Source organism: Myotis brandtii, unplaced genomic scaffold (assembly GCF_000412655.1).
Source record: "Myotis brandtii unplaced genomic scaffold, ASM41265v1 scaffold675, whole genome shotgun sequence".
NCBI lineage: Eukaryota > Metazoa > Chordata > Mammalia > Chiroptera > Vespertilionidae > Myotis > Myotis brandtii.
Window position 1 is genome coordinate 878,752 of NW_005370635.1, and position 15,624 is coordinate 894,375.

The window sequence follows — 15,624 nt, forward strand, 5'->3', positions numbered from 1 at the left end:
GAGAGGGGAAAGGCCGGGAGGCATGAATTGCCAGCACTTTAGCCACTTGAAAACAGCTCTACTTGGAATGTGAGGCGGTTATATGTTCAGCTGAGAAGTGAGGGGGCTGAACTCCACCGTCGCTGGGCTCCTGTCAGTCCGAGGCCCAAGCATCCACCACGACAAGGAAACAACAGAGCGAGGGGCCCGGAGGGAGGGAGGACAATTGAAGAAAACCGTATCTAGACTTTCCCCAGCCCTCTCCTCCTTTCTGCTGCCTACAAGAGCCCCAGGCCCGGCCACAGTTCTGTCTCCACCTTTTAGTCCCCTATTCTCCAACCACAGAGGAAAGAAATAAGGAAGGAGTCTGTGCTGCCTTCAGAAAGTATCTATATACCTGATCGGCCAGTTGCCTTCCACAGAGGGAGGCCAGACTGAGGCTTAGGCCCGCTCCCCACAGGGACATCAGTAAGATATCCTGTGAGGGCTCCCAGACTGTTAGAGGGGGCAGGCTGGGCTGAGGGATGCCCCCCGAATGCACCAATTTTTGTGCACCGGGCCTCTAGTATATTTATAAAATTAAGAATAAGTGGTGAAAGTTAGTATTTAAGGAGTAGGAAGGTTTAGGTCAACTACTTGGAATAATAACGCTCTTGTTTTTCTCTTCACAATATAGGAAGTGAGTCCCTGAGAAACAAAAAAATCAAATGAAGATTTGATCAAAGAACCAAAAGGAATAAATAACTACAGAAAGGAAACATACAGCAAGGGTCCCATTACCCTATTATGGACTATAATTTTTTTGCAACTTAATGCTTTAAACAAGGCTATTAGACTGCTTTTAAAAATCCCCACCTGAGGGCATGCTAATTGACTTAGAGAGGGGAGAGGGGGAAAGAGACAGACAGACAGATGGACAGACAGACATCAATGTGAGAAACATCTGTCTGTTTTCTTCCCATACCAGTCCTGACCAGGTATTGAACCCGAAACCTTTTGGTGTAAGGACTATACTCCAAACAGCTGAGCCCCACCAGCCAGGGCTAGAGTGCTTATTTGTAAAACCCTAAGAAATATTAAAGAAATAAAGGTGCTTTAAAAGTTTAAAAGCTATTTTTATTGAGCTATAATCAAAATGCCAAATTACATACTGTCTCTACAATATGGAAAGGGGAGAAAATTTTACCCAGAATTATATACTAAATTTACATGACTACCTCTTCCCCTTACCTTGCTGTGCTGCCTCATGCTCTGCTGTTCTCTTCCTGATATAACTTTGGACTTCTTCCCGCCTTCTCTCAGCTTCTTGTAATTGAACCTGGAGAATGGATAAATCAGCACAAAGACAGGATTGCATTTATTTTTAAGTATCCTCTACCTTTACTGTTGTATCATAAAACTGCTTATTCCAACAACTAGTCTCCTACATTTTAATAAGATAGGCAGATATGTCTAGCCTGATAATCTGCATAGATATTATCAGCCACAGCCATCCTACCACCCCCCCACCACCCCCACCACCTGAATACAGAATTTAAAGATTGGAAATTGTTTCGAAACAATATTTATGCTGGTGGATCATTATAGCTAATATGTATATATCTGATCCTCTTAGCTATAATCTGTTTTCCATTAATCTACCGTGAGCTGATAGGCTTTTAAAAGACAAAATTCTATCTTTAGTGCTAAATTTCAGTAGGTACCTATAATTTGTAATTTGAGGTATAGCACAACTCTTTAATCTTCAGTGTCATTATCTACTTATCCATAGCCAGAGAACAAACTTCCATATTTGTAACTGCCAGCAATAAACACACCAGCAAGACAAATCTATATATATATATAAAAAGCCAGTGTCCATGATGACTAGGACGACCAGAAAGACCAGTCACCTTGAGGTGGCATTGACCACCTCTCGGTCCCTCCCACCCTGCCCACGAGCAGGGCGGGGCGGGACTGGGGACTGGCTAGCAGGCTGAACGGCTGACCTCTTGGTCCCTGCCCCGGCCCGCAGGCTCTGATGGATTAGTGATGGTGATCCATCGGGCATGTGATCTTGATGAGACTAAAGACAATAGCTGCCCTAACCGGTTTGGCTCAGTGGATAGAGCGTCAGCCTTCGGACTCAAGGGTCCCAGGTTCGATTCCAGTCAAGGGCATGTACCTTGGTTGCGGGCACATCCCCAGTAGGGGGTGTGCAGGAGGCAGCTGATCGATGTTTCTCTCTCATCGATGTTTCTAACTCTCTATCCCTCTCTCTTCCTCTCTGTAAAAAATCAATAAAATATATTAAAAAAAAAAAAAGATAATAGCTGACAATTTCCCTCCCTGGGGAAATCGGGGTGGGTGGCGGGAGGACCAGGCTGGCTGTCAGGCCATTGGGATCACCAGTTCATCCCTGGCTGCTCGGGGGCTCAGGCCTGTGGAAAAGCAGGCACCAGGGACTTCACCTCCATGAGTGTGCACCAGGCCAGCCGCTGATGGAACGTGCTGCCTGCTCGGGGCCGCTCATGCCAGGGCATGTAGGTCGCAGACACACGCCAGGGCAGTTAGGTCGCGGGCACGTCCTGCAGCTTCCATCAGTGCCTCAAGCCCCAGCAGCGCCCACATGAGCAGTCCCAAGCGGGCAGCACGTTCCATCAGCAGCCAGCCCAGTGCACGCGCATAGAGGTGAAGTCACTGGCGCCCGCTTTCCCACAGGCCTGAGCCCCCGAGTAGCTGGGGATGTGCTGGTGATCCCAACAGCCTGACAGCCCAGCGGCGGAGGCAGCATTTGGCCTGGGGACTGGCGAATGGGCAGAAGATGGCCCAGATCGCAGGAGGCTAGGCCTAGGGACCCTACCCGCACAATTTTGTGCGCTGTGCCTCTAGTATTAAATAAAAGAAAGGACAATTATATCAATCTCCCAAAGGGATCCATGAAAACTAAGAAGACAAAAATTACACTATTTTCTACATTCAATTATTCCCAAAGCCCTTTTAATCCTGACTACTCTGAAACTAATACCAAGATATGGCTGTATCAAATACCTAAGAAACTACTACATTTAACTTCTATACAAATTCAACTACACACTCAACAAATCCTCTCCCCAGTAAAAGGAGGAAAAGACAATTCTACCCACCATTCTGCTCAATATGCATATGCTATAATGTTCAAGAGAACATATCTACTCCTCCCTCAGACAGCCTCAGCAAACACATGCATCTCTTCTCAATATGAACATTTCAACTTACCAAGTGGCTAAAGATAAATTCTAGTGTATAAGGAAACAGTGTGTACTTTTTGCGTACTATGGCTCAAGCAAAAGCTATTGGAGCATTACTAGGTCTGGTACTCAGACAAGGGAAAATAATCTATTCTAATGCTGGAAGGAAAATAAACTTTGCTTGAGCTTACTAAGAAATCCAAGTTATGTATACGTGATGTTGAAGGTAATTTTAACTACATGATTTTTTACTTACACAGGTACAACCTAACCTCCACATATAAGATGAAATTCCTTCAACTGGTTATACCTATCAATCAGCTCATTTCATTTTTCATATCTTCAGTCTTTAACTTCAAACTTAAGCCAATATTCAATTCTTACATAAGTGCATACACGTGTATACAGGCAGAGTACTACAGGTCCCATTAAGCCTCAAACTACATATCTCAACCCTTTATATACATTTAGGACACGTGTACATTATTGAATGTGTACATTATTTATGAAATGATAAATATGGGTGGAAATATATCACCTTCAGCTGAGTAACTGCTTGCTCAGCATTCTTCTTTTGGACTTCCTCTTGCTGCAACTTTCCTGTTTTCTCAGTCAGCTCATTCACCAATCTAGCATATTCCTGGCGCAGTTTATTTAGTTCAGCAGACTGCCTGAAAACAGTAACTGGATTAGGAACCTTCCATTATTATTGACCCATATAAAGAATAAGCAAAACATATTGAGTGTAACCTCTGAATCATTCTGATGACAATTACACAAATTCTAAAATCACTATAATATAATCAAGTAAGTAAATGACCACACTCAATAAGCACAATCAACAGTGTCACCCTCAAACTGATATTCTGAAAAATGTATTAAAATCAAACAGGATTTAGTCTGTGTAAGGATGCTTACTAGTCTTCTCTAATGCACTGCTTCTCAAAGTCTCAGAGCCAACTACATAACTATCAGTGGAATGTGTCTTAATATGTACACTCTTGGGCTCCATCTCAGAGCACCGAATGCGAATCTTTTAGGGATCGGACTCAAGAATATGCTTTTTTAAATAACATACCAAGATGCTCTTCAGAATAATGAAATTCGATGACTACTGTTAAGGGGGATAGATGGTTTAAAACTTGTAAATTCAGTCTCATAAATTTGTATACTATTCCACAGGAGGTAAAGTATTTATCATGTAGTTTAGCTGAAGAGGTTCTTCACAGAGCAAGAGAATTGTTTTTTAAAATTAACTGATTTTATAAACAAATATAAAAAAACAAAAGTCTAACCAATCACTATCAAACATCATTTTGATGATTCAAGAAAAGACTCTGCCATTCAATTAAAAATAAAGCATTTGGAAACATACTTGTTTTCTAGTTGGTTTGTAGTGTTGCTGACAGCATCTCTCAGTATGCCATTTTCCTGCTTCAAGTGAGCTATCTCTGCTTCCATCTGCTCACGAACTTGCTGGAACTAAAATTATTTTACCAAAAAAAAAATTATTTTACAAACATAAGATTTAGAAAACAATAACTGCCAAAGCTAACTTTTTTTTTTTTAACCCTCACCTGAGGATATTTTTCCATTGATTTTTAGAAAGAGTGGAAGAGAGAGGGAAAGACAGAGAGAAACATCAATGTGAGAGAAACACATCAATTGGTTGCCTCCTGTATGAGCCCCGACCAGGGCCCAGACCAGAGAGAAGCCTGCAATTAAGGTACATGCCCTTGACCAGAATCGAACTCAAGACCCTTTGATTCGCAGACTGACACTCTATCCACTGAGCCAAACCGGCCAGGGCTGCCAGAGCTAACTTTTAAAAGATACTTTATTGTGATCTACACTAATAAAAGACAAAGATGCTAATTGACCGTACCTTTGCTATGCCCACCAGCCAATCAGAGCGACTATATGCAAATTAACCCAACCAAGATGGCGGTTAATTTGCATATACTGGCTGGGAGTGAAGACTGAAGACAATGTGGAAGCGAAGGCGGGTTTCGCTCCCTTCTCTGCTTCACTACAGCCGCAAGAAGCCCTATTCTTACAGGAATCTTCCTGCAATGGGCCTCTAGTGAGAACATAAAAGGCATCAAGAATAAAGTTTGCACCATCCTTAAATATAAACAAACTAGAGGCCCAATGCACGAAATTCATGCGGCCCTTACAGCCCCTCACAGCCTCAGCTGGCCCTTGCAGCCCTGGCTTTATCCAAAAGGTTGTCCGGACGGTCGTTCTGCTGTTCGGTCTAATTAGCATATTAGCTCTTTATTATATAGAATTTAAAAGATGAAATACATTTTGATAGTGATGAATGCAAAGCAAATATCAGCTGTCACAGAAATCCAAGAATGCAAGTAGCTCTAGCCAGTTTGGCTCAGTGGATAGTGTGTTGGCCTACAGACTGAAGGTTCCTGGGTTCGAGTCTCATCAAGATCACATGCCCGGATTGTGCGCTCGATCCCCAGTATGGGGCATGCAGGAGGCAGCTGATCAATGATCCTCTCTCATCATTGATGTTTCTCTCTCTCTCTCTCTCACTCTTCCTTCCTCTCTGAAATCAATAAAAATACAATTTTTAAAAAAGAATGCAAATAGCCCTAGCCAATTTGGCTCAGTGGATAGAGTGTTGGCCTGTGGACTGAAGAGTCCCGGGTTCGATTCCAGTCAAGAGCACATGCCGCCTGGGTTGGCTCCGTCTCCAGTAGGGGGCATGTAAGAGGCAGCCAAACAGTGATTCTCTCTCATCATTGATGTTTCTATCTCTCTCTCCTCCTCTACCTTCCTCTCTGAAATCAATTAAAAAATATTTTTTAAAAAAAAGAATGCAAGTAGATGCTAGCTGCTATCATATTTGAAATGCAAAATACATTGAGATGCTGTTTCAGAACTAAAAATGATTTAGAATCTTTTTCCTACCCCAGACTCATACAGAATTAAGCCTGTCTTAATCCTATGTCAATTTTATGTACACAATATTTTTTTAAAATTTTAGTAATCAAGTTTTAAAGTTGAAAATATGTTCAATACATTTATATTAAATTGCAAACTGAGCCATAACCAAATATATGGCAAATTCATTACACAAAAATCTATTTGCTAAAATATTCTGGCCTCTAATTTTTTATTTCAGAATTATAGAATCAAAAGATAAAGAACACTGACTCTTATATCTCCATAAGGACATATCTTACTTCAATATGCAAAATAATCTTGATAATTTTTAATAAATCTATTTAATTAAGAGAAATTAAAATGTATGTTTCTATTTTTCAGAGAATTTATCATATGGGATCTATATATCATGGCCTCTATAAGCAATCAAAAAAAAAAATAAAGATGAACCACTTCAACACCTTTCATCCTCAATAAAAGATGATGCTTTAAGTACCTAGCTAATTTTCAAATCAACATTAAGTAGCAATTAAGAAGAAGAAAATATCACCTGAGGCTGGAAAAATCAGTTCTTCCATAATCTGACTTATGGGAAAGAATATTTCAAATGGCTGGAGGATGGGAAGATGGAGGATTGGACCAAATGAAAGCATAAAAGCAGCAGTGGATGTGGTAATAACCTGACAACAGTCATTCATTTCTTTTGTACTATTCCACTATTAGTGTAATTCCATGGAAAACATTTAGACTTTGATAGCAGTGAAGAGTAAGTTAAAAATTTGCAGTAGGTTAGCAATGTGGTCAAAATAGTGTTTTATAAACATAAATCTGGTACTAATCATGTTAGCACAGAAATGAGAGACCTATTAAGAAGGTGCTACAAATATGTTAGAATTGTTAGTATAGGTAGCTTGTTATTAATAAAGGAAGGGAGCAAAGGGAATCAGACATTGAGAAGCCTAATGTAAGAGGGAGCTAAATTAGGCAATAAGCCTGCTTAACTAGGAAGTTGCAGCATTCATATGCTCCCCAGGGGATCAAAGCATTGCCCCACCAACAGGATTAACACCCCTCCTTGCCCCATGTAGGAAGGAAGGACTGGCTTTACAATCTCCCCTGGGTATAATTGGCCCACTCTCCCAAACTAAAGGGGGAAGGAATAAAACAACAAAGAAGAAATTCCTCTATTGGGCACATGCCCAGTAGAAGCCAAGATGGTACAGGGGAAGGTCTTTCTACTTTCAGGCATGCACGGGAGCCAAGATGGAGACCATAAAGGAGAGGAGCTGCCTTTCCTGAGAGGAGGATTTGATTGGATAAAAGACACAGAAATAGGCAAGAACTAAAAAATGAATCAGTTAGGGGGACGATCCAGCACCAACAGGGGTTGGTTTGAAAGAGCACCTGGTCCTTCCCAAATCAGAGATAACACAGTCCAAGCTTGAAAGCAATCTCTCTCTTTCTCAGTCTGTCTGTCTCTCTCTCATCCCATAACATGCATTCATTCATATGCTCATGCATTCTCTCTCCACAGTAGCCATATGGGCATAGCAGCCGCCTGCAGGAGGCCAGCCACCCACGGGCGCTCTAAGTGCAGGCACCAAACGCTAGCCTGGGTAAAGCAACACAGCGCCAAATGGAGTGCAGATAGGAACAGAGACTATGCTAGCTAGACAGGAACAGAGGTTGAACTGGACTAAGCTTGACATGGACTAAACAAATGGCACAGAATTTCTGGACATTAGCTATTTTCCTGGGTTTGATGAAGACAAGGCTGAACTTTTTTCACAGGGGGACAGATGGCAATGAGATATCAGGAACCTGGGGGCAGCCTTCTATTTCTATCCCAATAAACCAGGGGTCCTCAAACTACGGCCCGCGGGCCACATGCAAATACAAATATTGTATTTGTTCCCGTTTTGTTTTTTTACTTCAAAATAAGATATGTGCAGTGTGCACAGGAATTTGTTCATAGTTTTTTTTTTAAACTATAGTCCGGCCCTCCAACGGTCTGAGGGACAGTGAACTGGCCCCGTTTAAAAAGTTTGAGGACCCCTGCAATAAACCTTTCCACTACATCTTATCACCCATGCATGGGTCTCCCGAAATGCTTTTCTTGCAACTCTGTGAAAGGACCCCATTTCCACCGGCAACAGTATGAAATAATAAACTAAGGCAGTGGTTGGCAAACTGCGGCTCGTGAGCCACATGTGGCTCTTTGGCCTTTTGAGTGTGGCTCTTCCACAAAATACCACATGCGGGCATGCATGTACAGTGGGATTGAAACTTCATGGCCCATGCGCAGAAGTCGGTATTTTGTGGAAGAGCCACACTCAAAAGGCCAAAGAGCCACATGTGGCTCACGAGCCGCAGTTTGCCAACCACTGAACTAAGGTAATGTCTAAGAATTAAATGCAAGAGTAACAAGAAATACAGCATCTATTAAGGTTTTAAGAATAAACTATAGACTGGCAAGGGAAAAAAGTCAAAGGACTGAAGAGTAATAATAATGCCTCAAAATGTTGGAAAACAAAAACAACCTGATCAAAAGCAAGAGTATGATTTTAGACAGGTGATAAGAGCTTCCAAACTGAAGCATCATCCAGCAATGAAAATAATTTCAAAAAATTACTGGTTCAGAAAGTTCAATTAAGAAGGTATTATAAGCCCACTTGGCAAGCAGACCCAAACCATGTTCTCCAAAACCCTCTTTGTTAGCAATAAAGATAATATTTAGCCGAAACCGGTTTGGCTCAGTGGATAGAGCGTCGGCCTGCGGACTGAAAGGTCCCAGGTTCGATTCCGGTCAAGGGCATGTACCTGGGTTGCGGGCACATCCCCAGTGGGAGATGTGCAGGAGGCAGCTGATCGATGATGTTTCTCTCTCATCGATGTTTCTAACTCTCTATCCCTCTCCCTTCCTCTCTGTAAAAAATCAATAAAATAATATATTTAAAAAAAAAAAAGATAATATTTAAACCTAAAAAAAAAAAATCGCTGAACTAGACCCAATTGGAATTATGAAAATGGATGATACAGAGAAAAGATATATACAGTAAGAATGGAACCTTCTTAAATACTAGAAGACAGGTGAAAGTAAGAACAAGAGACAGAACCAAAACTGTAGGAGTTATCCTTCATTATCATTTCTCTCTTCCTCTCTCCTCCACTCTATCACTAAGCTCTATCTACTCTTTTAAATCACTCAAACTCATCTTTCCATTGTCAACATCTGATTTAAGGACTTTGTTCTCTTGGTTTCCTGCAAAAGCTTTCCAAAAGATCTATCCTTTGTCCCATTCTCCACAATACCGCCAGAGTAATAATTTAAAATACTAATATAATCACACTGATGCCATTTTAATAACCTGATTGTTATTTAACATGAAAGGAATGAAAGGGGAAACCGAACAGTATAGGCATGACATTTGTTCAGTTTTGCCAAAAAGCTTCATTTAATACTCCAAGTTTGTTCCCAGCTCATTGATTGGGGAAGGGACTAGACAAAGGTAGTTTAGACACATTCCCAGTAAGGTCTGAGTGAAGTGGGAAAATACTTGCCTGTCAATCAAAACTGAAAACAACTCGTGGCCAAGATGAGCGTGGCCACTGCAAGCTTGGGAAATCTAAATATATAAACTTCTAAACAAAGAAAGCTCAGCCCTTCCTCTCTCTCACACACACACACCCAAGCCCTCTGGGGACTCCTGCTGCAGGAGGCTACGCTGTACCCACATGGCACAAGGCCATGTTGGATTCCACACATGGACTGATGTATTTTAATCTGGCCTGAATGCTGAACCACAATCGGCTGCAACATTGAACAGAAACTTTGGACACTGCCTTGTTTCTGATTCTGCTGAACTCCCAGCTGCCCCTCTTCCAGGACTGGCATGGGGGAAAAGAGACACTGGAACTAGGGAAATATAACTCTACCCCAATAAAACCTTCTTCCACATTTCATCCTCCCATGGGGGCTTCTGAAAATGCTTCTTTCAGCGGCACCCCCAGAGCCTCACTCCCACTTATGTCTGGGAAGTCTGGCCCGTTAATTCCTCCGGCATCAACACCTCTGGTTTGCTAAATTTCACTGGCTCCCCAATCTTCAGTTATACAAGGCCCTTTAAGACAGGACCTCTATTTACTTCTCTACATCTTCTCTTCTACATTCCAGTCTTGACTCCCAAATAACATAAGTTTTATTTCTTACAAACTGTTATCTCTAGACATTCTGTATGGGAAACACTGGAGTACACTAATTAAAAAGCTCTAATTGCCCCCCAAATAGACCCAATGAATCATCATCTCTAGAGATGTGACTAAGGAATCACACCAAGTGCCTTATACCCAGTGCCCACTCTTTCATCCTCTTAGCTGACCATGCCTAATTGTTTCAAAAGATTCAACAGTCTGCATAACATTTCTAATAAGTCTTCCCTATCATTCCTTCTCTTCCCCACCTCCCATCTCCATTGTTCCAAAATATATTTAAAAAAAAAAAAGATAATATTTAAACCTAAAAAAAAAAACCTCCCATGGGGGCTTCTGAAAATGCTTCTTTCAGCGGCACCCCCAGAGCCTCACTCCCACTATGTCTGGGAAGTCTGGCCCGTTAATTCCTCCGGCATCAACACCTCTGGTTTGCTAAATTTCACTGGCTCCCCAATCTTCAGTTATACAAGGCCCTTTAAGACAGGACCTCTATTTACTTCTCTACATCTTCTCTTCTACATTCCAGTCTTGACTCCCAAATAACATAAGTTTTATTTCTTACAAACTGTTATCTCTAGACATTCTGTATGGGAAACACTGGAGTACACTAATTAAAAAGCTCTAATTGCCCCCCAAATAGACCCAATGAATCATCATCTCTAGAGATGTGACTAAGGAATCACACCAAGTGCCTTATACCCAGTGCCCACTCTTTCATCCTCTTAGCTGACCATGCCTAATTGTTTCAAAAGATTCAACAGTCTGCATAACATTTCTAATAAGTCTTCCCTATCATTCCTTCTCTTCCCCACCTCCCATCTCCATTGTTCCAAAGCACCCAATGCTTACACCACTATTATAATGGAGTATTTACTTGTCAACTTCCAGCCCCCTTCCTCATCCCCACCTATAAAAGTTGTTTACTTAAGGAGGCAGCCAGCTTAACTAGCCACTGTACCATGGCCCAGCATAGAGCCTTACCATATTAGGCACTTAAGTAAATTAAATCAATGCAAATACTTCACTTTGTTTTCAAAGAATGAAGATATACCTTCATCTGCATCTGTTGAGTCTCTTGATAACTGACATGCATTTTGTTTTGAAATACATTATGTTCCTTTTCTAATGTTCCAATCCGATCTTTCATCCTTGCTATAACCACATTGCTTCTTTCTTTCTCTGTCATCATTTCCTAGAAGAGTAAACCAGAAAAAATATTATGAAAAATGTGTTATTAAAAATATAAGTACATACGACTCTAATAATAAGAAAACATTTTTAAAATCAACAAAAATGTCAGTAAAATAATCATGAATTCTGAAATAAGTACTTAAAAAGTAAGGTCAAAGGTTAAAAATAAAAACACTATCATCTGCATCTCACCTTCTCTTTACACCAATTCCCTCATAAACACTGTTCTGTTAATTCTTATTTCAAATGCACTTTTTGGTCTAAGAGTTAGAGCTGAAACTGAAATAAATCCTACCTTCTAACTTGATAAGAAAGAATATTTTAAAAGCAAAACAGTTCCCCTGGCCGGGTCGCTCAGTTGGTTAGAACATCGTCCCGATACCAAAGTTGTCAGTTCAATCTCCAGTCAGGGCACACACAAGGAGAACCAATGAATGCATTAATGGGTGCAACAACAAACTGCTGCTTCTATCTCTCTCCCTCTAAAATCAATCAACACATTTTTTTTAAAAAAAAAGCAAAACAGTTAATTCTCTATAATTTGTAGGTACTAGCTCTCTTTTAGGGTACAAAAAAAAAGGACTGGAAAAAAATAGCATAGAAGAGGAAAAAAGAAGCCTCTTTCCTAGGGAAAGAGATTGATATGTTTATAGGAGAATGGAAATTTGGAATAAGGGAAAAGTAAAAAATCAGAAAGCAAAGTTTTATTATCTTCCTAAGTCAAATCTTAAAAGGGTGGTTTCATTTTGTGTTGCAAATATTATGAACTTCTAGAACAAATATTAATTATCAAAGTAAAAAAAAAAAAGCCAAACAATTTTAAAGTTATCTGCAGGTATGATCAGCCCATGTCCCTGCTATAAGAAACTGACAAAATTTAAGATTTTTATGTAATTTATGGTTGCCCAAAAGAGTTAATTCATTTACATTAGGAAATTGTTATACTGATATAAAGGACTTAGGAAAAAGTATTCACATCCTAAGTGTACAGCTCAATGAATAACCAAAAAGTAGTTACCTTATTAAATTTTTTAAATACAGTCAGAAAAATATAGCAACATAAAACTATACTAAAGTTTCTAATCTTAAGCAAATGATTATTTTAGTAACAACTTGATTAATCTTAATCTGACCAAGTTTTTCCAATGACATATTTATTTCAAATTCACATAAAGAATTTTATATTCAAATAAGGCCATTCTCATGTCATGAAGAAGTTCTGTGAATGATGCAGAAATAAACCTCATTTTACTCTACTGTACTTAATTCCTAAAAGGAGAAATAGTATTTCAGAAGGAATGAGACCACATTTTCTACTGACTTTCAATTATGTTCTCAGTCTACATAATATTTTTGAGATTTAATTGACATAGAACATTATATTAGTTTCAGGTTTACAACACAAAGATTCGTTATTTGTATATATTGAAAAATAAGTCTAGTTAATATCAACACCACACAGTTGGAAATTTTTTTTCTTGTTTAAGAACTTTTAAGATCTACTCTCCTAGAATCTTTCAAATACACATTACAGTATTATTAACTGTAGTCACCATGCTGTACCGTACATCTGGAAGTTTATATCGTTTAACATGATTTTTTAAAGGTCTTTCTTTACCTCTCAGAGTAAAATTTCCAGGGCTTGAAGAACTTCAATGATTAGAAATTGTAAATTTTTATAATTTAAACAAAATCACACTGAGTTTTGTGCTTCTATAGAGAATAATTTAAGTCGGGTCAATTGAACAATGTCCAAATGCTTCCATTATTTTGAAATTAGGATATCTATAAGTACTGTTATTTTAAATTCATACTTCAACTGTAGGCTATGAATAACACAAAAGAGTAAGACCCCACCACCAAAACTCTAAACGAAAATGACTTTTACACAAATAATTAACTCAGGAATTGTGGACAATTTCTAAAATCCTTCATTGATTCTGATTCAAAAAGTATATCCTTTAGCCTTGGCTGGTGTGGCTCAGTTGGTTGGAGCATCATCCTGCACACCAAAAGGTAGGGGGTTCAATTTCCGGTCAGGGCACATACTCGAGTTTCAGATTTGAATCTGGTCAGGCATGTGTGGGAGACAACGATCGATGTTTCTCTCTCACATCAATGTTTCTCTCTCACATCGATGTTCCTCTCTCTCTCTCTCTCTCTCTCTCTCTCTCTCTCTTTCCCTTCTTCTTTCTAAAATCAATAAAAAAATACAATAGCCTTTGCTTAAAAAAAAGTATATCCTTTAAATGCAAGAATGTCTTCACCTGGGTTAACTGCTTACACCGATCTTTCATAGCAGCAGCATCTTCCTTCACAGCAGCAAGTAATTTATCTTTCTCTTGAAGCTGATGTACAAGTACAGTCAATTCTCCTTTACTTGTCTACAATTGAGAAATCAATACAGTATTAGTAGTTAAAACAGGCTAATGAAAATGAAATATCTAGATCAAGTGTTCTTAAGCCAATACAGAGTTCACTAATACATGTAAGTAGAATGACTGGCAACTACTGGTCAGTAAAATATTATTCAGAAAAGTCACTGTCTCAGTATATATTCTGATGCACATAATAGGAAACATATTAATCAAAAAAACATATTTTTATGGAGAATTATATAGGTCTTCCAGGTTTTAACCATGAGTCAATATAGCAATCTCCCCTTCCTCCTCCTAAAAAATCAAAAGAATAATATGAAACCAAAATGCACCAAAATGAAAGTCATCTGTAATGTCAAAGTCATCTGTAATATCAGGAAAGATTGCCAAAAGCAGTGGAAATCAAACACAGGTGCTCAACAACCCTGTCAGAATATACCCAAAACTACAGAAGTGCCATGGGTGCTTAGTTCTCTGAAGTTAATAGGCATATCCTGAGAAGTAAAACCAACAATCTCCCATTTGACATCAGGAACAAGTACAAAGACAGAAGGTAGAAATTTTCTTGGAAGAAGGTCTCAAGAAGCAGTATAAATAAAAAATGAAGAAGAAATCATACAAACTTTACTCAAAGAAAGCAGCTACAGTGAGGCATAGTCAAGGGAGATACTCTAGTGAAACTCTCTATAATGAAGATTTTATCTGGGAAGAAGGAAAGGCTAAAAGAACTCAATCACACGCACAGCCCAACGAGAACACCCCTCAGTGGAAGAGGAGTACTGATCAAAAATAAATAAAACAGGGTCTATACAAGATATAAGAAAAAAAAAAAAGGAAAATAATAAGAAAAAACAACTGGCAAGAAGAAAAATCACCAGAAAAAGATTGTCAAAGAGTAGACAAAAATTGTAATTAAAATATATCACCATGATTTTTAAAAACCTGGCATAACAGTCATTTCTGGAAAAATAAGAGCAAAGAACAGAGCTCAGAGAAAGAGCTCAGAGAAAAGACCAGACCACAGAATGAGATAAAATATGAGCTGGCAAAACCCAAAGCAGAATAAAAGTAACACCATCTCAGAAATATAATCCAAATAGAAGCAACAAACAGAAAAAGAAAGACTGCTAAAAATACAATGAGACAGAGTACAAGGTGAAGTAAATAAAAAGAAGCAAATAAACCAAAAGCTTTTTTTAGAATTAAAATAAATATGAAAGATTAAAGACAACAAAGAAGATCCAACATATGCTTAATTGATACTCATTATTTTACTTATTTTTAAGGGACACTGAATCTCATTATTGAAAAGACATGCTTTATCCCAAGTAATATTAATAAAGGAGTCGATGCTCAGACATATTATAGTAAAATTACTGCTAAACTTCAAAGAAGCTGAATCCCTGGATGTTTGTACAGTAGGGCATATACTGGAAAAGTCCAATAAATAATAAACACTTGGTTGACTGCCCAAAGGATGTTTTTATTGTGAGTATAGTTCGACAAAAACACATGAAAAGAGCGCAAAATTCAGGTAGGTCTCAGATCTGTATCCAGCAATTTGAATGTAGAGAATAGTAAAGCAAATATGAAAATTTCTCAAGGAAAGAAAGTGACATCCAGAAACATTATACCCCACCAAATTATCATTCAAGTATAAAGATGACAAAGAAGCATTTAACTTGCCAGAATTTGGGAAATATAGTTTCCATGAGCCCTTCTTGAAGAAATTCCAGGAAAAACAACTTCAG

At 39.0% G+C, this 15,624-nt stretch overlaps 1 protein-coding gene across 11 annotated transcripts in view; it reads right to left on the minus strand.

Moving 5' to 3' along the window:
• The window catches only part of KTN1 (kinectin 1 (kinesin receptor)), a 106,169-nt gene that overhangs the window by 73,289 nt on the left and 17,256 nt on the right, over positions 1 to 15,624 (minus strand). For all 11 annotated transcript variants that reach the window (XM_014529254.1, XM_014529253.1, XM_014529255.1 and 8 more), the window contains exons 6-10: positions 13,763 to 13,879; positions 11,356 to 11,496; positions 4,564 to 4,670; positions 3,727 to 3,859; positions 1,210 to 1,297 (exon numbers count right to left, since the gene is read on the minus strand). In XM_014529254.1, the coding sequence (XP_014384740.1) occupies positions 1,210 to 1,297; positions 3,727 to 3,859; positions 4,564 to 4,670; positions 11,356 to 11,496; positions 13,763 to 13,879 (586 nt within the window). The remainder of the gene's footprint in view (positions 1 to 1,209; positions 1,298 to 3,726; positions 3,860 to 4,563; positions 4,671 to 11,355; positions 11,497 to 13,762; positions 13,880 to 15,624) is intronic.